At 37.4% G+C, this 25,202-nt stretch overlaps 1 protein-coding gene across 1 annotated transcript; it reads right to left on the bottom strand.

Annotated features, from left to right (window-relative positions):
* Positions 1-655: 655 nt before the first annotated feature.
* Positions 656-20,468, bottom strand: C3H2orf88 (chromosome 3 C2orf88 homolog). The gene is made up of 2 exons (XM_047543754.1): positions 20,182-20,468; positions 656-4,576 (listed from the first exon to the last, which is right to left on the bottom strand). The coding sequence occupies exon 2, from the start codon at positions 4,407-4,409 to the stop codon at positions 4,107-4,109; it is 303 nt and encodes a 100-aa protein (XP_047399710.1). The 5' UTR covers positions 4,410-4,576; positions 20,182-20,468; the 3' UTR covers positions 656-4,106.
* Positions 20,469-25,202: the final 4,734 nt, after the last annotated feature.

Raw genomic sequence — 25,202 nt, 5'->3', positions numbered from 1 at the left:
AGGTTATCTCTCCAGTATGTTACCTCAGCCTTGGTCTTCCCTAAAATAATCAGAATATCTTCCCATAGTGAAAATGAAGGCATTATTTTTTACTTACAGTATTTGCTAATTTGGCAGACTAAGGATTAAAAAAACCTCAGTCTCGAAGATAAGAGAAACTCTACTTTTTGTTATTTAAACTTTTGTGTGGTAAGTTTAAAATAATTTAAAATGTAACTATCTTCAATAATTGGTACTGTTCACAAAATAAGTGTTCTTTAAGGTAAGAAACTTCAAGGTGTTATAGACTAAGGACTTTAAAGTTCTAGGTAAGAGTAATTTTTAAATTAAAGGTCAGTTTATCATTTATTTTGTAACTCGTTCTAGTTTCTCCTTAATTCCATATCCCTCAGAAACTAAGAGAACTTCAGATGTGTAAGAACAAACATAAAAGGACATCAAAGATTATGGACTATACCCTTTCTCATAGATGAGATTGTAGCCCAGAAGGTATTGCTCAATTCTTAATCTATTTGACATGGATTCTTCTAAAAATTCAGGAACAGATATGGAATAAAGATGTCATGATATCAGACAGATTTACATTTATGTTCATATCTTTAAAGCTTCTAAATTGAACCCAGATTATTCAAGAAATTATCTGTATAAGTGGATTTTTATTCACTTTATACTTGTAAGCAATACAGAAAATATTCTTTTGTGTTAAAAAATGTGAAAGTATGTAGCATTGAGAAGAATTTACTTCAATTAAATAAGAACTTACAGCTATGTAATTGCAACTGGACTTTTGTACAGTTACAAAAAAAAAGTTTTCACAAAAGTATTTGGGAAAAAATATACCACTTCATAGCTAATTCTTACAGTGAAGAGAATTTGTTAATAAAACTTGAGTTTGTAAATTAAAGTATAAGTAGTACTTCTGAGTCAGTGCCCCTGACTCCAAGGAAGGCATGGCTTATTTGGTCATGTAAAGACAGGATGAGGGCATTCTGATTAACCAGTGTATTTGTTAGAACTTTGTTTTGGGAGGTGCTAGGAATTGAACCCAAAGCCTTACACGTGTTAGTCATGTTGCTCTACCACTGAGCTACATTCCCCAGCCATTTTATTTTATTTTGAGACAATCTCACTAGGTTGCCCAGACTGGCTTCAAATTTGGGGTCCTCCTGCTTCAGCTTCCCATGTGACTAGAATTATAGGTGTGCACCACCATACCCAGCAGAACTTTGTTTTTACTGTTTCTTGACGTTACTTAAATGTGTCTCTAACTTTTGATTTCTACAAAGTGTAATGCAAATGTACACTCCCATACCATCTCAGAATGCCAATGATTTTTAATAGGATGTGTGAGTACCATGCTATTTCATACTATTTTTATCATACTATAGTATTAAGGCAGTTTGACACAAATTATTCCTTTGGGATTAAGATGATAATCATTTTTGCTTCCTTCAATGTGCCTTAAGTGCTGATAACCACAGGCAGTTTGCAAAAGACTGATGAGGTAACTCAAAGTGGAGAATTCTAGAACCAAAGGCATAAAACTGAAAGTTAACAGTATATAAGAAACAACTGGAGAAGCAGTAGTGGGGCACGTTGTGGGGTTGTGTGACTCTGTAAATGAGAGATTGGCATGCTTGTTTCCTGATGATCTGCCTCCACAGTTGTCACCTGGAGGGGGTCTTTGTTGTGCTGGTAAATGTTCATACTCCAAATGTTTCCAATAATTCTCTTTAGTATTCTACTTGATAGGTCTCCTTCCTCCTCAGTTTTCCTATTATTTATGAAAAACTTTCAAAATGAAGTAAAGCCAGTGTTTCAATATGAAGGTATGAAGAAGGCTAATTCTTATCAAGGATGTTCTTGTTGTCAATCAAGGCCAAACTCTACCTTGGTAATTATCACATGCATTATAGATTCTGTTTACTCAGCTCTCCCATCTGGTTTATCTACTAACTCACTGATTATGTAAGCCTGTGGTTCCTAGTTCATGGGTTGACATATAATACAGCATATTTCAGAGATAAGTCTCTTAGATGATATATACAGCATACTGTGTGGAAATAAAATTCAGGGCAGGGGTGGTGCTCAATGATAAAACTGTGCGACCATAGTGCTGAGAGAGGGTGACAAGAAGATCAGACTTCTAGCTAGGTATAGCTCTTTCAGAGATTCCTGTTACACTCTTGGGAAATAGGGGCACAGGGCAAAGAAGGAACCTGAAGTTAAAATATTTAGTTAGACCCAAACCCCACTAGTCTATGTCCCCAATGTATACTGAAAAATTTAGTGGCATACTTCTTTGTATGGCTTTATTTTCTTACCACAGTATTATTGTGTAGATTTAATTTATATTTTTTCAATAGCAAATGACCTTGCAGCAAAAGCATACTTTGTGAGATATAAAACAAAAAAATCTTCATCTAGGTTTTTATCTGTATCATTAGTATAAATCTCAAAACCTAAATTTTTCTTTTTGAGCTACAAATGTGGTTTGTACTTATGGAAAACTTTCTGTCGGGCTACGACTTCAGGTCCTTGTAGGAGGAGGAGTGGTTGCTTTTCTATTATATAAGTTGCGAGATTGCAAGCTTAATAATAAGGCATCGAAAAACAACTGAAAGATGGGACATCACTTCATGTCACTCACTTCTTGCCCCTTTTCTGTGCTCATGCAGTTTGGAGAATTCACTCATTTGATTTTTGGTTTCAAAGTATTGCTTTAAATTATTGGTAGCTTTCTGCCTGCATACAAAGCCAAATATTTATCTCATTGAAGAGGTCACAAGCCTTCTCATACCTCTTCTGGATTTCTGTGACACTGGTGTATCTTAATAAAAGGATCTAACATATATGGGCTTAAGCAATTTTCTTTCTAAATTAATTAAACTCTGTAGCAAATATTAATGAAAAGACAATTCTAGAGGCTCAGTCTCATTTTCCCCACAAGTTTTGTCTTCTCAGTATCTTCCTCCCCCTCTCCTAAATCTTCTGTTATCATTGATCTTCAAACAGTATGTTGTTTAACTGTGTATGTGATGACAGTAAAAAGAGAAAAAGCCTCATTTGTGGAAATAGCATAGTATATGGCTAAAAATGCCCAATGGGCACATATTCCTATTAAAAACAAGTATTGCCCTTGGAGGAGAGTGATATCTTGTTCTGTAACACAACTGTAAATCCTCATGCATTATTTGGTCCCATGTAAACTGAATGGAATTGCCCTACTGGTCAGTAAAAGTCCTGGGAGTAAGTGCCACCTGCACCCACATCTGCATCTCTGAAACAAAGGTTAATACACACTTAACACCAGGTTTTGCTTTCTACCTTACCGACTTGGCTTCTGTTATTTTAAAGATTTACTGGATTGCTCTTTGTGAAAGGAATACAGGACATAGTACAATGCAATAAACATTAATGTCATGGCTTCTATAAATTGTGTCTTTTAAAGATGGCTTTATACACAGTCTAAATCATTCAGTAACAGCTGTAGTTTGGACCCTGAGGTTCAAGGTGGTAGTTATGCTTTTCATCTACAAAAATATATTAAGAACGGGATTCAAGGTGGAACTTTTCTACACAGGTTGTATTCTAATCTTAGGTCATAGGTGTCAAGAAGTGGGGATCCTTGAATGGTTTTGACAAACCACCCACATTGTATCACTATGGTCAGAGTGCTACTTCCTGGCCAAGGTGTTATGAGGAAAAACCCTTTTCACAGCGGGGCTTTTTTTGGTATAAATCAACAGAAATGGTTATTTTAAAGAAGTGACTAACCATTTAGAACCTGGGGTGCTTTAGCATTTTCTTTGGTGATGCCATTATGCCTCAGGAAGAAAGTGGGATGACCTCCAGATGATTATGGGGTGCCACGGGACCTCGTTTAGCCCTTCCATGACCAAATTCTAGGAAGCAGCAGGTAGAAATTATTGTTAACACAGAACTGCTTAAAACACATTTCATCTTAGGTTTTCCTACACCAGTGACATTATCATAGACAAGTTTTTACATCCAGATGGAGTTATTTGTACTTATGCACACCAGTGTTTGCTTCTGCTTCATGTATTTAAACTAGCACCAACTATATCCACAGGTCAACAAAGCTGTCATCCTACAGCATCAAGGCCCTCGCAGTCGCTCTCAATGTATGGGATGTCATAGTACTTGATGTTATTGCGTGCCCACTGCTGCATGGCATCATGCAAGATTTCCTGGGACAGGCGGTGTGCGTATTGAAGCACCAACATGTTGGGTCCTGGGGGTTTCTTCACTTCCTCTTGGACATGAACTGAAGACATCCTGGGTAGAAATTCCTGTTCTGGCATAAAGGTTTCTTCACTCTCATCTTGCTTCTCAGGTGCCAATGTGGTAGGAAATGGAAACGTTTGCTTTGATTTCATGCAGCCCATTTTGTGGAGGTGTTGTGACTGAGGGAAGGAGAGCAAGCAGCAAGACTACTTCAGCATATTTGGGAGACAGTGAAGGTCTGTCCGCACCGTGTGGACTAGTGCTTTCTCTCTCCAGGCCACTTCGTAATCGGTGCTCCCTTTCTCCGCTCTTCACGTGCAATGTTTATCTGTCAAAAGAAGGGAGTTTTCATTTTGAATCATAGAAGGCAAAATAATGTAAAATTCAGCGACCTGTTGGAACTCTGTAAAGGTTCTTTTCACCATTTGGTCCCCTGGAGGAAATGTGAGGTAACAACAAACAGTTTTATCTTATCAACTGAAGGGAAAAAAAAAAAAAAAAAAATCACACAATAAAAATGTCAGTTTATAAACCAGGAAAACATTTTTTCAGACTTTTGAAAATTTTATAAAACTAAAAAGATTTAAACTTATTTATAACAGCAATATAGTTCCTGGATAAAATTCTAGCCACCTGTCATCAGAATGCAGCCCTGCTCACTTATTTATGAAATCAATCTGTGGTTGATTTCATGCTACAATGGCAGAATTGAATACTTGTGACACACTGTGACCTGCAAAGCCTAAAATATTTATTACCTAGCCCTTTACCGAAAGTTCGGGCCAACCTCTGATCTTTCTTTGTCAAGGGAAATAAACATATTGAAATTTGATTTTGTTTTAAACCCTTGAACTTGTACATCTTGGACTACTATTAGAGTCAGGCATTGTTCCCTGGTCAGATATTTACCACTCAATAGTCTTTATACTAGTGCCAAGCAAACAACACAGGTTAGACATCATAGAAAGCCAAGTTTTTTTCCTTCTGAATTAAATGTCCCTATGAAATTATATGAAAAGTTCATATTTATTTAAAATAAGTGTAAAGGTTTCTCCTCTTAAGTATCCTACCCCTATCTGATGTTTGGACATCAAGTGGGCAACAGTGCTTGTGATGTGCCTTCTGTGCTCCCCAAGTGGGTGCTGTCACTGGATGAACTTCTCTTAAGCTAGAACTTCAAGATAACTAAGAGAACACTGAACAACTTCCCTATAGCAAGAACTAGACATGTGAGAGCAGAGGCAAAGTCTCTGTGGATGAGGTTAACGGACCCTGATTCTTAGTTTGGGGACTCGACAATTCTATTGATTGTTTCCGAAACCACTGATCCCTAAAAGGCAACATCTAGCATATTCCTAAATTGCTTTTCTAAATAAATGAAGAAAAAAACTTTGCTACTTTTATAACTATATACTTTTTTGGTTTTCTATAAATTCTACCCAGTTTTCTCATTACAGAGATGTATTTCAAAGGGGAAGTAGGTACATGTATGATATCTGCCTTGTTTACTAGATTAACTGCTCAAAGAGAACTGTCTTGGTTCTTCATCTCCAGCATGCCAGCATGTATCTATTTTTGTATTGTGAGGAACAGTTCAGGGAAGCACACATGGTTAACATGAAAAAGTTTAGAAAACTCAATAGGTGCCATAAATAAAAGGCTGTGAGTAGAATCATCAGGAGGTCCTGTATTTTCTAGGATCTTTAGTTTTGTATAAGCAGCTTTTTCTTGCCAATACAGAATAACTGGTACCAGATTTGCCCTCCCACCTGGACAAAATACATAAGCAGGTACTTTCAGGCATTGAAGGATAAGCTGCTCAATACTGTGATTACTTGCAGAAAGGAGGACACAAGATGTTGAATCCCATAGTTGAACATCCTGGAGTTTTACTTGAGGGTATCTTCCAACATTATTACAGAGAAGTCGAGCCCAAGGATAGTGTAAATTCTACTGAGCTAAGGAAGCAGAGGTTTGGGTTACTGAAGCAACTAATTTATAAAACAGAGTTTATAAGGAAAGCCCTAGGAGAGGCAGAAATTTACTAAAGGACTATCATGGATAAGGGCTGGGATGTGCATATGCAAGATAAGGATCTGTAGAACCTAGTAAGAGATTGCCTGCTCTGGGTCTTTAGAATTGAACAGTGATACCAGATGTTCTGCAGTACTGAGAATCCTTGGAGTTGCAGATCAGCCAAAGTGGAGATACCTCCTTGAACACTTGAGGCTTTAATTACTGCTCAGGAAATGTGACACCTTAGGAGTCAGGGGTATACCCTAGAACAGGGTCTGCAAAGGTTTCCTTAAAGAGCTGGATAGTATATGACAGGCTTGTGAGCTATACTGCTATAATTTGAATATCCTGTCCCTCCCCCTGCAATTTATATGTTGAAACCTAATCCTCAAAGTGATGATATTTGGAAGTGGGGTCTCTGGGAAGTAATTTAGGGTATTAGTGCCCTTATAAAAGAGGCGTCAGGAGCTCTCTTGCCCTCACTGTGAAGGAAAGAAAGCACCATCTGTGAACCAAGAAGCAGGCCTTCAATAGATACAATTTGAGTGTACTTCCCAGACTCCAGAACTATGAGAAATGTTTGTTGTTCATAACCACCCAGTCTATGGTATTTTGTTATAGCAGCATGAACAGATTGAGACAGTGTGTATCACAACTACTCATCTCTGCTACTCCGCAAAAGCAGCCACAGAAATATATAAATGAATGGGTATGCAATAAAACTTCATTTGCAAAAACAGCTAGCCACAGGCCATATCAGATTAAGTTCAACAGAAACAGTCTCACTTTAACAAAGAATAAAAGTATCATTTATAGAAAGATGACATAATCCAGACTCCATACAAGTTATTATTTGCAAAGTGTAGTAAATAATTAGTAGTCATGGAAAGAAGCAGGAAAATGTAACCCATAATCAAGAAAAAAACTGTTGGAAACAGACCCCCAAATGACCCAGCATTTGATAATTAACAGAGCTTCATAGAACTTACTAGAAATATAAAGGAGTTAAGAATATAAGTAAGTTCAAGGACATAAACGAAAGGAAATGGAACTCAAAACCTAAAATATACAATTATCTGAAGTGAAAAATTCATCATATGGGCTATTGGATGTTGTAAAAGATTAGTATAGTTGAACATAAATATATATTTATATATACATATATAAATCTGAAAACTGGGAGGGTAAAATTTTTAAAAACTTGAAAGAAGCAAAAAAGATAATACACTAAAAAGATAATGCAAGTATGACCTTAAAGCAGGGGGAATTAGGTATGTTTAACCCAGAAGAAGACAGGAAATGGGGCACATAGAAAGAAAATGGAGCAATTAGAAAATAAGGTGACTAACTTCCACAAAAAAAGTACTATTTGAAAGGAAACAAACTAGAAGTTCCATAAGATAGCAGGGGTGATTGCACTAGTTAAACAGGATCCAGACCATACAGATATAGTCAACAGATCCAAGGCCCTACAATGAAGAAAGCATAGTCTTTTGAACAAGTGTGAGAACTGAAAATCCACATTAAAAAAAAAAAAAAGATATTATAGTCTTCACAAAAATTAACTCAAAATGGTTCCTAGCCCTAAATACGGAATGTAAAACTATAACAGTCCTAGAAGACAACACAGGAGAAAGTCTATATACAACCTTGGGTTTGATAATGATCTTTTTAGATAATCAGTTTGACTTTGCTAGAAAAACTCTGCTCTTCATAAACCACTGTCAAAATATGAAGACGTGCCACAGACTGGGAGAAAATATTGTAAAATCATTTTATAAAGAATTATTATTCAGAATACACAAAGAACTCAAAACTCAATAAGAATATGAACAACCTGATTTAAACTGGGCAAAAGATCTGACGAAGACATACAGATGGCAAGTAAACATGGAAAAAAATTCAACATCATATATCATTAGGGAATTGCAAATTAAAACAAGAGCGAGATGCCACGATAACCTGTTAGAATAGTGAAAATCCAAGACACAACACCAAATGTGGAACAACAGAGGTCACATCCATTGCTTGTGAGAAGGCAAGATGGTACAGTTTGGAAGGTAGTTCAGTAGTTTCTAACATAACTAAACATACTCTTATTACGTGATCCAGCAATTGCTCTGCTTGCTATTTACCAAATGAGTTGAAAACTTGTGTCTACACAAAAAACTTATACACAGATTTCTTTATTCATAATTTCCAAAACTTAAGAGCACCTAAGGTACTCTTCAGTTGGTGAATAAATAAACTGTAATGTATCTAGATAATGAAACAATATTTGGCATTAAAAAGGGATAAATAAGTCATGAAAAGAAGGAACCTTAAATGCATGTTAGTAAGTTTAAAAAGCCATCCTGAAAAGACTACACAATGATTCCAAATATATGACAAGTAAGGCAAAACTACAGAGACAGTAAAAAGATCAGGGATAAGTTATGGAGGCAGGTGGAATGGGTCGGTTCAGTGTAGGTGACTTCTGAGGTAGTGATTCCACATGATACCCTAATGATGGATACATGTTGTTACATGTTTGTCAAAATATATGAACTGTGCAAAACCAAAAGTGAACCTTAATCAAGTATGGACTTAGGGCTAATGTGATTTGTCAGTGTAGGTTCATCAGTTAAATGTACCACTCTGGTGTGGGATGCTGATCGTGTGCCCTAGGTGGGTACGTGAAGGCTATCTATTTTCTGTTGAATTTTTCTGTGAGCCTAAAACTGCTCTAAAATAAAAGTCAACTTTAAAACCAAACTATGTGCTCTCTCTAAGAGGTGCACTTTAAACATAAATACGTTCAGAACTAATAGCTTCAAAATATAAGAAGAATTAAAAACAGACAGAAACTGTAAGAACAAGCATTGTTGGATTTAGACATTGCTCAGTCAGTAAATGATACAGAGAATCCAAAGACAAAGAATACAGGTTTTGAACATTATGATCCAATGTGAGTTGACTGACATTAACCTAACAGTTATATTAACACTATCTCAACAACTAATAGATATTCCTGTCGAGTGCTTATGGAACATTCATCATTACAGACTGAGTACATAATGGTCTCAAAATATTTCAAATATTTGAAATTTTTGAGTATATTTCTTAACCACCCTAGAATTCAATTAAAAATAAATGATAGTAAAATAGGCCCAAAATATTTAAAAACTAAACATTTTTAATAACTAATGGGATAAGGAAGATATCACAAGGAAAATTAAAATACATTTCAACTACATAATAGCCACAATATGTTAAAGTTTTGAAATGTATCATTAAAGCTCAGCAGAAAATATAGACTTAAATGCTTGAAATAGAAAAGGTTTAATCAGTCATCTAAGCTTTCACCTTTAGCTAAAAAAGACAAGTAAATTAAACCCCAAGTAAGCAAAAGAAAGGAAAGAATTTAGGTCAGAAAAAAATAGAAAATCTAATACCCCAATAACAAGAGCAGAAATCAGTGAAGCAATGGAATTAATAGTTTTTATTTAGAAAGATCTAATAAAATACACAGATTTCTACACAAACTGGCCAAGAAAAATAACAGAAGTCACATACTATCTAAGATGTGTTGTGAAAGAAACATCACTACATATCCTGTGTACATTAGAAATATAATAAAGAAATAATATGAACAATTTCATGCTAGTACCAAATTGCCAAAACTAGCACAAGAAAAAAAAATAGCCCAATATCAGTTAAAGAAATTGAATTTGTAATTTAAATATTCCCCAAAAGGACCTTCAGACCCAAATGACTATACTAGAGAATTCTATCAAACATTCAGAAAGAAGTAATATCAATCTTACCCAAATTCATTCTATATAAGGCCAGTATGACCATCACCAAAACCAAAGATAGTATAAGAAGACTCAACTTTATGTACCATTATCTCCTATTAACACAGACCCAGGTGTTTTAAGTGACAAATCTAGTATGTATGAAATGGTAAATACATGATATTTATACCAGGAATTTAAGAAATGCCGTCTAATATTGAAGAGTTAAACTAATTCACCATGTTAACAAAAAACTCAGATACTCAACAGAAGCAGAGCATACCTCACAAAATACCCATTCATGATAAAATTTCTCAGCAAAGTAGCAACAGTAGGGGTGTCTTCAAACTAACATCAAACAATGGGAATGACTGAATGCTGTTGCCTTATGATAAAGAGGTAATGATGTTCATTCTCATTTCTATTTAAAATTCTAGAGGTCCTACTTGATGTGAGAAGAAAGGAGGGAGGAAAGAAATAAGCATAAGTAGCAATGGAAGAAAAAACTACATAGGACATGACTGTATATATATAGAAAATTCTACAGATTATTCCCCCTAAAATTACTAGGATTAATTACTAGGATTAATAGGTAATTTTGTCAAGATATAAAATTGATATACAAAAATCAGCTATATTTCTATATGCCTAGTATTTGAAAGACAATGTCTTTTGCAGTAGTCTAAAAATATGATCACAGGCATACACTTAAGAAAGCATATGAAAGAAAACCACATTGCACATTATGTATGTTGGATATGAAAAATAATTTTTTTTACCTAGGAAAAGTGAAGAATGTCAACACATAAATAAATACTGTTCACGATCTGGAAAACTTAATATTGTTAAGATGTCAGTTCTCCCCCAAATTGATGTATACATTCAGTGCAATCCCAGCATACGTTTTTGTGGATATTGACAGACTGATTCTTAAATTCTAATCAAAATTCCAGCAAAATTTGCTCTACATATAGACATACTAATGCTAAATTATATATGTAAATACAAAGGAAGTAGAAAAGCTGAAGCAATTTTGAGAAAGAACAAAGTTAGAGGAGTCATATTATCCACTTTTTAGAATGACTATAAAGCCTCAGAAATCAAGACTGATAACAGGCTTGACACAAATCTGTGGGATAGAATAGAGTCAAAAAATAGACCCACACAAATACAGTCAACTGATTTTTGACAAATGTATAACAATTCAATACAAAAAAAGATAATCTTTCCAACAAATGGAATGAAATAATTAGACATTTGTATGTCTCCAACCCCTACCAAAAAAATCTACCTCTACCTTATACAGTCATCCATTGTATCTATAGGAGACTGGCTCCAGGACCCCCTGAGGATACCAGAACCCTCAAGCCCCTTATATAAAATGATACAGTGGGCTGGAGTTGTAGCTCAGTGGTGCAGTACTTGCCTAGCATGGCACTGGGTCTAATCCTCAGCACCACATAAAAATAAATATATAAAATAAAGGTATTATGTCCATCTATAACTAAAAGAAATTTTTAAAAAATTTTACTCTTTAAAAATGATATTTAGTAGATATATCCTCTCATATATTCTAAATCACTAAGTTATTTGCAGTACCTAATACAAATGTAAGTGCTATGTAAATACTGTATTGTTTAGGGAATAATGATAAAGAAAAAAATTTGCATGTGTTCAGCACAGATGCAAATTTTTCCAAATATCTGGAAATCTATGTATGTGAAACTTGCAGATACAGAGTACTGACTATACTTCATACAAAAATTGACTGTAGGGCTGGAGAAGCTGATGCAGGAGGATCCCAAGTTCAAAGTCAGCCTCAGCAACTTAGGCCTTAAGAAACTTAGCAAGATCCAGTCTCAAATAAAAAATTAAAAAGGGCTGGAGATGTGGCTCAGTGTCTAAGCACCTCTGGGTTAAATTCCTGGTATAAAAAAATAAATTAATTAATTAACTAACTGTAGGGATTGATTTAAGTGCAAAATGTAAAACTATTAGATTTAAGAAAAAAGCAAAAAAAATTTGTGATCCTGGGTTAGACAATTCCTAGATGGGACACCAAAAGTATGAACCATTCAAAAAAACATTTATAAACTGGACTAAATCAAACTGAAAACTTTTGCTCTGAAGAAAAATGCACATTTAAGGAAATGAAAAGACCAGCAAATATTAAACAGTTTGCAAAAACTATTCTAACAAATGACTTGGAATATAGAATATATAAATACTGAAACTCAACAGTACAAAAATAACCGGGTTTTAAAAAATAAACAAAAGATATAGATGAACATTTCACTCAAAACCACATATGGATGGCAAATAAGAACATGAAAGATGCTTAATATCAGGATGCTAATAATCAAATAATGAAGCCGTAAGGGAAATGCAAATTAAAGCCATGATAAGCTGCCACCTATTGGAATAGGTAAAGTAAAATCTGTATAATACCAAGCATACTGAGTACCAGTACAACTGGAACTCACACATTGCTGGAAGGAATGCAAAGTGTCATGGCCTCTCTTGAAAAGAGTTTGCCAGTTTCTTATGAAGTTCAAACAATCGCTTACCATATGTTCCAGAAATTTCACTCACAGATATTAACCCTAGAGAAAGGAAAATTAGTGTTCATATAAAACTTTCGTACAAATGTCTGTCATGGCCTTATTCGTAGTTGCCAAAAGGTAGAATAAAGACAGCGACACACACCAGTAGTCTTAAAGGCATGCTAACTGAAGAAGCCAGTCTTAGTAGGTTACGTACTATATGATTCTATTTGTAGGACATTCTGGGGACAGACATCAGATCTGGGTCTAACGGGTTGTAGGGATTGGGGTAGGTTGCAACTTCAGAGAGGCAGCAACAAGGAACTTTTTGGGAGCAATAAAACTTCTTTACCACAACTGTGATGGTGGTTATAACAAATCTATACATGTATTAAAACTCTTGGATTTGTTCACCAAAGTTACTTTACTGTATATACATTTTAAAAGGTATTTTCCAAAACTACAATACTATTTACACTAAGATTGCTAAAGCTGAAAAACCCAGAATGCTTAATGTTGGTGAAAACATAGAATACATATACTGCTGGGGAGTGTAAAATATTATAACCACTGTAAAGAACTATTGGCTGTTTGGTGTGTGGTGTTTTTTTTTTTTTTAATTTTTAGTTTTTGGTACCAGGGATTGAACTCAGCAGCACTAAGTCACATCCCCAGCCCTTTTTTGTATTTTATTTAGAAACAGGGTCTCACTGAGTTGCTTAGTGCCTCACTAAGTTGCTGAGGCTGGCTTTGAACTCTTGATCCTCCTGCTTCAGCCTCCCCAGCTGCTGGGATTACAAGAGTATACCACCAAACCCAGCTATCTGGCTGTTTCTCAACAGAATTATCCATGTTCTTTCAGTGGGAACTAGACGTTTCATTTCTAGATTTTTGTCTAAAATAAATGAAACATGTCTATCAATGTTGATGGCATCTTTATACACAAATAGCCAAAGCTGGAAACAATTCAGATTTCCATCAGTAGGTACATGGATGAACAAATTGGGGATATTCTTAAAACAGAATGCTACTTGACAGTACTAAAGAATGAATATTGATGTATGCACCAACATGGATGAGCCTCAGAAACATGTGAAGCCAGGTGCAAAAGACTGATTATATGTACATGAATTTCAAGATTGGACAATACTAACTCCATGAAGAGACATGACAGCAGTGGTTCCCTCTGGGTGAGAGGCAGTAGGGACTACTTGAAAGGGGGTATGAAAGAACTTTCTAGTAATGGAAATGTCCCATATCTTGATTGGGGAGTTGATTACATGGGTATATACATTTGTTAAAACTTACCGAATTGTACCCTTGAGATTCGTGTATTTCACTGTAATTTTTATTTCAATAAAATGCCTGATCAATTTTTGAGAACATTCCAGGATACCCAAATCCAGGGGATTGATATATTTATACCTGAAAAAGACTGTTTGCTTTGATCAGTCACACCAAGTGTTAAAATCTGTCTGAAGTTCCAGTTCTTGAAGTAATTGGGCAGAATCCAGAGTACAGACCAACTAACTCATGGTGCCATATGCCTCTAAGGCAAGACCTGTTGTTTCCTTCTTACACTGGCCTAAAACCAGCCCCAAAAATAGTGGTCATGTTCTTGTAGAAGTCTTCTCCTACCTCCAGTTACCAGTGCGAGAGCTTTATTTCTCACTTCCTTTGGGAACATTATTGCTTTGGTTTAGAATGATGACAATAAAAGAGAAACCAATCTGGAAACGGATTTGAAAGTCCTTTATCCTAAACAGTGCTGTAGCTAAAGGGTGTAGGGGTGGTGGTGGAGTTGAGTGGGGAGAGGGATATAGAACCTCATACAAAGAACTGGATTAGTAAGGTTCCTAAGATTATACCCACTGCTACATTCTTTTGTTGGATCACATTTCTGTATTGTTTATAAGACATAATACCCATATAGTAAAATGTTGTCAACCTTCAGCTTGTTTTGCTATAGTGTGAAAAGGATAGAAGACTGCTGTTCTTCAGTTATTCATCACTTTAGTGTACTAATTTATGTTTGCCATCTCTTTTTACTAGATGTAATAGGCAAATATGTCTGTTTCTGTGACAAGCAATTCCATTACCTTGTGACTGGGACAGTTGTTTAAATTCATTAAAAACACACCTGAGTTCATTAAAAAACAGAACTGAGTTTCAAATAGCATGTTTATCATTATTTGTTCTCTAATAATGGGTACTAAGGGTATATTTTCTTTCTTGTAGGGGTCCATAATAATTGTACATTAAATGGAAGACTTTGTACTGGGAATACTGAGAATCACTGACTTGGGGATTATAAATTCATAACAGGGTAAAATGACACCAGTCAAGCAAACAGAAATGGACTCAATTTAAATTTAATGTTCTTTTTCACCAAAAAATGCAAAAGCTAGAAAATATGCACATATGATTTCAATCAATCTGGAGGTCACCAAAAGAACATCGCAGTAAAGTCCTTGGAAGCCAAGTAGCTGGTTTCCTCCTCTGCCATACAGGACACATGCTGTGTGCAGCTGCTTAAACAGGCAGTCTCGGAGAGGGAGCTCTTCATGTGTCAGTGGCCAAAGTACCCCAGTGGAGGGCCAGAGAAAATAACATGGCTAAGTGAAAGGACAATGTTTGAGATTCTGATAAACCTAAGTGGAGCTGGGTGGTATGGTTTTATATGTAAACTGGGCTCCACCTCAGATGGTCATAAAAATTGAGATCCAATGTGTATAGCATCTAGAACTCCCTAGGAACAGAGAAGGTGTTCCAGGTTATTTCCCTTCCTTTCCTCTCCAGATTTCCCCTAAACCTACTAACATCAAATTATTCATTCTTTTAAGTGCTTCATTTATATCTTAAGATTATAATTATGGAAAGAAGCATTATCTAAGAATGCCAACAGTCATTTAGGATTCTGGAATTAGAATCAGGTGATACATATCCTAAGTCAGGGGTGAATACTTCATCTCACTTACCAGGTCCTTCAGGTGGAAAAAAGAACCAAGCTGGCATATCTCTCAGCCTGTCTGGGCTTTACTCTGGGTACCATGTGGTTTTACCTGGCCACTCCTATTTATGATGACAAATACTGAACTTAAACTGCAGAAGTTCCCACAGTATTGTAATATAAATCCTTGCAGGAAAATGAAAAGTAGCTCCTGACCTAAGGCAAGCACAGGGGCTCATACCTGTAATCACAGTGGCTCTGGAGCCTGAGGCAGGAGGATCACAAGTTCAAAGCCAGCCTCAGCAACTTAGGGAGACCCTGTCTCAAAAGAAGAATAAAAAGAGCTGGGGATGTGGCTCAGTGGTTCAGTGCCCCTGGATTCAATCCCTGGTACAAAAAAAGAAAAAAGAAAAAGAAAACGAAAAAAGAAAAGAAAATTTGATGTAGAAACTTTGCACAGTTTTTGCCCATTTTAAGATTGTTAAAATGGTGCATAAACCCTATAGTCTAACTGCCTCCTTGAGTCTCACTTTTGGGAACTCCTGTGCATATACACATAATTAAGTCTGTTTTTAAATCATGCTATCTGCTTTTTATCAGTTTGATTCATAGGCCTAAGTCACTCAACCATGTCGAGTAGAAGAGCTTTCTTCCTCCACTATAAATTAAATTACAGTCTTTATGTTATGTAGTGATACCAATTCAAATACTTAAGAACAAGTAGGAGGCATAAATAATAAAAAAGTGTTAAGTGCTATGCACTAAATTAAATTTCAGATACCAGTGTGTGTAATTTTGAACACTGAGAAGAACCACCCTGATGTGGAGACATGCGAGAATGTAGTATTCAAAGGCACTTGGACTCTGGGTCAAGGAACCAAGAATTCAGAAAGGTTTGCTATTTAAAGTGTAATAATTCCTTTGTGATGCATATACTACTATACATCTTTCCCTTTGAGTTATCACAGTTTTATTGTCCATAGCTGATAGTACAGTATTTCAGGAGATGAAAGGTACAGTTAATTTAAACATGTTTAAAACTTCTTTTACCACTGGATTTCTCACTAATCCAAGGAAATGTCCTATCACATCAAGTTAATCCTGCCACACCCATGCTCATTTCCTCCTCCTGGCCCTTTCTTAAACTGAAACACCACCTCCCCCTTATCTCTACCCAACACCCTTTCCCCTCTTCCCTACTTAAACCAAAGTACTAACTTCAAGGACAGGGAAGCCCCCATCTCCTCCATGCAAACTTCCTAGAATTCCACTAGCCTTTCTCAGAGTCCTCTTCTTGAACTGATGTCTAGACAAATTACTTTATAAAGTAATGTTTTCCCAATGAGATTAAATATTCTTCACAAGTAGGAGTTGCTTTTTCTTATTTTGCACAGAATGGTTCTCTAAGGCACTTAATGAATGCTTATTAATGTTTGGCCATTTATCAAATATCCATGTGCATCCAGTGTGTGAGACGTGGGGAATAAAACAGTCAACTTCACACAGACAGCTCTACCGTTCCCAGAGTGTCACATGCAAAAGCCATAAACTTGTAATAATGTTTGGATCAGTGTTTTGTGTGACTAGTACAAAGTTTAAAGTGTTCTGAATTAGGATTCCTCTGGACTGGGCATTTCAACAGGCCTCTGTTGCACCCTTGTGCCCATCCAACTTCACTAATTTGTTATTTTCAGCCCCTTGTGAAACACTCTGAATTTCTAAGGTATAAGTTAATTCTTAAAATGCAAGGCTCTTGCATATTAGATCATGACTAGAATTATTTACTACTACCAAAACTTTTAACATTATAATACCATGAGTGGTTTTCTCTACCAATTTGGTTCATGCTGTTCATTGTACTCTTGCTATGAAAAACAGGCCCCAGTTAAAGAATGCTCAAATCCAAAGGCAGATGGTATATTAGTTAATTAGAGAAAGAAAACAGAACTGCTTAGCAGCTGTTTTGCTGCCTTAAAAGCAAATGAGCTTCAAACTGAAAAAGAAACCTCATTAAGAGAGAACTAAGGTGCAAGCAGAAGAAGGTACTTAAAAGAGACAAAGTCTTCACCTTCTGGGGACTCATTTCCAAGGTTGTAAGAGAACCTGCAGGTGTGAGCACAGGGATACTGGTTAACTTGGAGAAGGAGGGAGGTCTCTAGAGACTGGAGTCACACACAACCCTCTCATCCCAAGTGTTTTTATTTTGTAATACTCAAAATGAAGAAAAGAATTAGAATTCCTAAACATTATATACCAGGTAGTCTGCTATCAGTCTCTGGCAAACTTTAAGACTTAATGATAAATAGGTAATACTTGGGGTGGGGGATTAAAGATATCTAAGAATTAGTAGTTCAATAAGAATCATTTTATAACTAACATTATTTATTTTTATAATAGATTAGGGAATACCCAAGATCTTTATTGTTAGCAAAGCATTTGATTAAAATTTTTCTCATGATTTTTTTAAAAATATTTTTTTAGTTGGCACCTTTATTTTATTTATTTATATGTGGTGCTAAGAATCAAAACTAGTGCCTCGCATGTGCTAGGCAAGCACTCTGCCACTGAGCCACAACTCCAGCCCTCTTATGATGTCTTTACGGACAAAATCAGTCTACTGACTAGAACAGTTTATGGACTATAACTGACCGACTTATTAAAATAAGTCAAAATGCTGAGTTCAGCTGATCCATTAATTTCAACAATATCTACTTAGGAGCAACTATATCTCTAGCCATTACTATATTTGGCACTTTGGGTACTCTGAATTTTCACAACCACTCTGCAAGGCAGATGTTGCTAACCTCATTTTACTGATATGGAAAAAAACTTCTCAAGGACATCAATCTGGTAAGTGTCAGGAACAGACTCCAAAACCGGGTTCTAAAAATTCAGGGCCATTTCTACTATACCATAGGCTTCTAGATAAGACACCTTTATAGCAAAGGGACTTGTCCCATATGTTATCAGTAACTTGAGTGTCTGCTGAATAAACTCACTGAGTGTCCGGAAATTAACATGATGAATGTCACAATCATGAGTAAAAACATCCAACAGAGTGGAGATGGTAGAGAGAGGTTTAAAATAATAGAAGCCAACAGAAAAAAAAAAAAAAAAAAAGGTCAGATTTACTTTGGAGTATTTGTTTGAAGGTGGGAATTCATTATACTCTGAATGATTTATTGAATTCATTTTGGACTAAGGATCTTTAGCACAAGAAGGGTCTCAGGTAAGGAAGGAAGCAAAGATCACATTTTCTGACTTCCTGGCACACCTATACTACATACTTTATGAAGATCATTTAATTTCATCTTCACATCACCCTCTGGGCAGATGGAGTATATTATCTTTCCCATTTTGCAGATAAGGGATCCAAGATGCAGAGATCTAAAGGCTGTCAAATAGACAAAAATCTTATTTTGTATCACTTTATGCCTTTTATTTCTTAACTATTTTCGGTCATGGACCCTTTGCAGACTCTTGGTTTAAATTTTAGATCTTATTTGCAAAAAAAAAAAAAAAAAAATAGTCCTGCATGTAATTTCAAAAGTTGGAACATTACTGGCAAAAGTCAAACTAATGAAAAACATGTCCAAGGAAGCAGTTGTTAGTTGGGTGTAAACAAGGTCTTGGTAATACTAACCTTCATAGTGAAGTGGAGTGTGGCTGGTCATCAGGAGTGCTGCAGAAGAGAGATTAAAATGGACAGAAGCATGGAGGATAGTCTATGATTTTAAAGTATCCTTTTGGTGTAAGATTGTGGGCCTAAGTGATTTTTGCTTGACAGCAAACAGTTAAAAACTCAAGTTACTATTTTTCCAGGCCATTCTGCTATACTTAAATAATGTAATTTCCCATTTATATATGATCGCTATGTATTGTTTTCTAGATAATAGAAAACAATCTCATCCTAAGGCAAAAGGAATATCCAACTGTTCATCTTGGTTTAATTTATACTTTGTCATAACAAAAGTAGATTCTTATTCCTCTTAATTCTTATTTAAAAATTTCCCAAAGAGAAATATTATATACATCAAATCCTAAAGGGATGGAGTCGTTGACGTGAATATTACTAGTTTACAATTTTGTTAACCTACTTTCATAAAGAATGGGGAGGGGGATCAGAAAAGAGACAAGAGAAACAACTCCAGTTGCTCTGCTTTGCTCAGATCCTTTCCTAATGGCTGAAGATCTTACAGTTTACCGGCTTGCTTTCTCACTGGCATTATTTCCTCTCTGGAGTCAGCCTCCCACAGCTCCTAAGAGCACAAGAGCTGTCTCTGCCCATCATATGCTACTCAGAGCACAAGCCTGATAGCTTGACATACAAATAAAATGTTGACTGGCAAATCTTTTACCTGAAAACCTTCACTCTTCAGGTGGGTAGGAAGATGAAACTGCAGCTCATAAATACCTCTAATTGGGGGCTCAGAACAAGATGGAAGGGGTGGGGGCTAACTCTCCGCAATTAGGGAACTGAGATGCGAGGCTCAATTCAAGACAGTCGGCCGAGAAATATCTGGTTTAATTAAAGCCTCCTATAACTCGTGGGTTTCTGCCATTGAAAAAGCAAAAAGGCACAGCTGATGAGCAAAGACCGACACACACGCGCGCGCCCCGGGGGCCCACCTTCCAGATGTTCACTTACACCACACATCACCGGGACATCTGCGCGGCCATCGCAGGTGTGCACAGCCCTGGGGGCCCTGGAGGTATCCGGCGCTCGGCGGGCTGCATGCCGGGGCCAGTACCCGAGCTCCAGAGCCAGCGCTGCTCTTGGGAGGGGGCTTGCTGGCGTCAGGGCGGGCGGACGCTGAGGCCGAGCAGCGGCAAAGTGCAATCCAGCAGCCGGACAGTGGCGCCGCCTTCCCACAAACGCCTGGCTCAGTCAAGTGGCAGCGTTTGGAGGACGGGGCGTCCTTCGGCCGCGCTCCCCGGCCCTCCTCCTGCCGCCGCCGCAGCCGCACCCGCCGCGTGCCCGTCACGGGTTCGCGCCCCGCTCCCGGCCGGCCCCGCAGGTGGCAGCCGAGGGGCGCGCGCTCCCCCGCACGCACTCTGCGGGCAGCACGCGAGTTCCGGGAGGCTGCAGGGTGCCACAGACTCTAGGTCGGAGCGCGCGGGACAGTGGGTGCGGGCCACCGCGCTCACACCCACCCTCAATACACTACGTACTGCTGCCACTTCCCCAGCAGGAGCTAGACCCCCAAGAAATTATGAAAGCTGAGCGAGCAAGTCACTTCGCTCCCCCGCTCCCTTATTGGAGGCACCTGGGCTATGATTTCACTTGCGCTCTGCCCTGGTTTGAGCAGGCACTGTTCCCCAAGGCCCCTCCGAAGTTGGGGAGAACAGGTGCCCGGCCGCGGCGCTGACCTCGCCGTGGCTTTCGGGGCTAAGGGTTCAGGCTTCAAGTCAAACCTGCTTTGAACCCAAACCCCACAATTTGCAGGGCGAGGCCGGGACTGCTCTTCCTAACTAATTTGTACTGTGAGTATATAGAGCAAAAGTACTTAAAGATGTACAGGATAATCCGTTTTGCATTTTTCAAGCGTGTTTCTCCTTAGCAAAATGTCTCGAAAGGCCGTTTTCTTACTCTGAATTACTGAGCTCCACTACCTCAAAACACGGCCACTATTCAGTTACACTTCCCCACACATTCCATGTGATGCCTGCATCTGTCCAGCATGATTCCCAGCAATAATAACAGCCCCAAGAGAACTACAAAAGAACCATTATTTTCATCGTGTTTTACAATGGATTAGTCAATGCAAAATTCATGCCTGAAGGGACCTTAGTGATAACTTCACTTGACTACTTCACATTACAGATGAGGATGCTGAGGCCCAGAGTCCAGCTGCAGAAGTCAACTGGGGAAGATTGGAGCTTAAAAAGTCCACAGTTGGAAAACTTATACGAGATTTAATCCTTTGAAGCTACAGCATATGGAGAATAAACTTAGATAGCAAAGGAATTGAGAAACAGAGAAAACCCAGCTCAGAATATTTGAGTTTTTTTGTTTTTTTCTTTTTTCTTTTTTTTCTTTTTTTTTTTTTTTTTTTTTTGTTCTAGGGATTGAACCCAGGGTTACTTTACCACTAAGCTACATCCCCAGCCCTTTTAATTTTTTATTTCGAGAGTCTCACTAAGTTGCTGAGATTGGCCTTCAACTTGCGATTCTTCTGCCTCAGCTTCCTCAATCACTGAGATTACAGGCATACACCACTGTGACTGGCTTCTTTGAGACTGTAAATGAACCAAACATTCTCATTTTTTTTTTACTATGCTTAAATTAGTTAAGGTAACGTGTATATTACAGAAATGTAATTTTTCATCATGCTAAATGACTAATAGAATTAAAATGAGTACATTCTAACAATCATAAAACATCAATATACTTATAGTGATGTATCTTATAAAGTATCAATTTTTAATATATACAAATTGATTATACTTAGATAAAACAAATATTTAGTTCTACATATTTCAGGTACACCACGTTAAATAATTATGATCAAATGCAAGGTTCTACCTTGCCTAATTCTTCACCCATGGCATTTGCTTGTCCTCTCCCTTCCCTAGCTTTAAGGCTCTGTCAACCTAGTGCTGAACTCATCCGTAGGGAACCGCTGAGTTCCACACTGATATGGGTGTCAGTCCTTGATGTGCTTTGGGCAAGAAGAGAAACAGTAATTTGTAATTTTTGCTTCCCAGTTACCAGGGTAGAAGGAAAAAGTGGGTGAGGAATAAGTCTCTGGCTTTATCAGAAAAGAACCCTAGGTACATGACTCCTCCTCCAGACCCCCTTCCTCTCTGCAGGGCCTCCCACCATCATCCATAAAAACTGGCTCAGAATCCTGATTCTGAGTAGTGGGTGGGAGTTGTTGGTGGGAAGAGCCTTGGTCTTTCTCCTCAGTACTGAAGGCTGTGCCTCTGGTGAAGACGGTACCATGGTAAGACCAGGAGGGGAGTTGCCCCAGGAGAATGTGGTGCCCTCTGCTGTTGGAATTTGGAAAGACCCGCTTTCCTCAAAGCCACCCCAGTCTGCAAATGGAAGTCAGGAACCAGCATTTCTACCTTCCTGTCATCCGCTCAGCCTGGCTTGAACAAGGGTTGAGGAGGTGAGAATACAGAGTCCCTCAAACTGATGGTGACAGAAACTGTACAAATTTGAAAGAGAGCATCTTTTAAAAAGTGAGAGAGAAGAGGAAGGGCCCCTGGTGGAGCCTGATACCAGTGTGGTTAAGGTGAGGGTTCTTGGAGTATAACAAAAATTTTGGTGGGTTTTCTTTTGGGGATAAGGCCATGGAAAATAAAAATTATAAATATAAAATACTGATATTTGAATATGCTGTCAACAAGAAAGAAGTTTTGAGCTGGACTTTGGACTGCATGCCAAATAGAAGGCTTTAATTAATAGAGTCAAATCAAGGGATCCCCATACACTTTTACCTGAAAGAACTTCAATTTCCATGTGCCCCCCCTCCCATAAAACTTCCATTTCCATTTCAGACAGAGAGATGACTCAGAGAGGTATATAGCAGACTCCTCCCATTCCTATCTCTACTTAAACAAAAGCACCTTTAATTTCCATTTTTGCTTCAGGAAGACCAGTTAGAGCTTGTTCCTCTGGAGGAAGCAAGAAAGCTCCTGGCTAAAAGAACTGTAAGTAATGAAATGAGGTGACCCTGTCCCTGTCAGGAGGAGAGATCTGTACCCTGGGCTCACCTCTTGGTTATGGTGCTCTTTATTACCCAGTCAGAGAGTTAAATGTCATAATTTGTTTTCTGATAATGAAATGATGAGGACAGGATAGGTAGATGAAATGGCTGTGAGCATTCATTCACCTGGAGATTAGAGCATGTATGTTTGTTCAAGAGAGGTATGAAAATCACAGAAAAGATTCATAAAGAATGGACAACTCTTACTGCCTCCCCATCCCCCACTCCCATCCAGAAAATATCTTAGGTTATGAAAAAGAGTCCAAAGTCAACTGGGCAGGAAGAAGAAAATTGAAATCCTCATAAAATTTATTGCAGAGATAGAAAACATACCATTATGGGATATAAACTCGATAGAACAGGATTATCTATGAGAAAACTCATTTTGAGATTCTATGTTCTCATTTCTCATATAATAGTGGTTAAGGGGAAAACATAGTGGTTATTTACAAATAAGTCTAACTCCGACATATATTTCTCACTGATCCAGGCTTTATGTGTTGTTTTTAAAACATATTCTGGCTACGATGGTCTTTTTAAAACAGTGAACTTATCTTACATGTGCTAAGATTTTATTTAGATTTGGCTAAAGAGACCCAGATATTTTCTCTGAGTAGGCAACAGACACATTTTTGTGTCAGACCCTAGACTAGAGTTTTAGGATGTAAAACTTCAAAATTTAAGAAGCAGAAATGGTATACTGATTCTTTAACACTTTCTGTAACCCAAGACATCTAAGAGGCTTTCTTGATGCAGAACCAGCTATTGGTATAAAAATGGCGTCTCATCCCTTTTTCCTATAAAATTTTCCAGCATCCTCCATGTTCTCTCAGTTGCTTCTATGCCCAAGCAGGCCTCAAAACCCTGTAAATCTTAATCACGTAGTTGCAAGAGACCTCTTCTTATTTAACATGTTTCCAGAATCAAAGACCAAAGTGCTGGATTACCTGACATTAAGATGGGACCAGGTTTTTTGTTGTTGTTTATAAATAATGTGGGTATAAGACATTGCTAAGAAACAGATAAATACTGCAGTAATTATTGCTTCAAAATTTATGATTTCAAATGTCATATTGTATTGAATGTTTGTTTTTTAGGGCATACGTGCCTTTCAGAATGATTCATTTTCCATTATCTCCCTGTCCTGATTGTTACAAGCAATCTGTCCCAATTGGATAGAAATAGTTCAGTTTCCTCCTGGGATTCTGCATTTTTCACATATTTGTCTAATAGCTCATAAGTTTTAAATTCAAGCTAATATTTAACAAATATACCTTGAAAGCACATAGCTACACAATTAAAAACAGTAGGATCTTTTCATTCTGGAGAAGTTAGGGGAAATTAGAACAGACGATCTGAGGCAGAGTCATCCTCTATGTTGCTCTTATGGGCAGTGCTAGAATCAAAGGAAAGAAGACACCGCAAGAGGATTTGGATTTAATTAACAGAAGGCTGACTAGTGGTTATATTTTACAGGGTAAAGATCTGGTTTATGAAATAAGGAACTGCTTCTTCAACCACAAGTTAGATGATCTATCTGGGATGTTATAATGGAGGTTTCTAAAAAGAATAGTGAAATTCCATATCTCTAAGAAAATCCAAATCAAGATTCTATAATTTTAGGAGTTGAATTGCAGTATATATTGGCCTTTGGACTGTATCCATCCCAATACTGTAGGCGTCATCTTGAAGTCTTACTGTGTGTGCCCTCTGCAAGGACAGTCTTGTTGTTGTCTTTGGCTAAGGAGGCAGTTCCCAATCTTGTAAAGATTTTTCCTTAGAAAGCAAGTTAACTGCCAAATGTTGAACAAATTGGTACTCAAAAAATGCCAGCTAATTCAACATAAGAAATTGTCTATCCATGTAAGAATATTTTATGACTTGTGATATTTCACTTAATTGTTAACCTCCTTTGATGGAGTCGGCTGCTAATCTAATTTAGAGGCAATAATTA

This window comes from Sciurus carolinensis, chromosome 3, assembly GCF_902686445.1.
Source record: "Sciurus carolinensis chromosome 3, mSciCar1.2, whole genome shotgun sequence".
In the NCBI taxonomy this organism is placed as follows: Eukaryota; Metazoa; Chordata; class Mammalia; order Rodentia; family Sciuridae; genus Sciurus; species Sciurus carolinensis.
The sequence above is the reverse complement of the archived record's forward strand: the minus strand, read 5'-3'. Positions and strand labels throughout refer to the sequence as shown.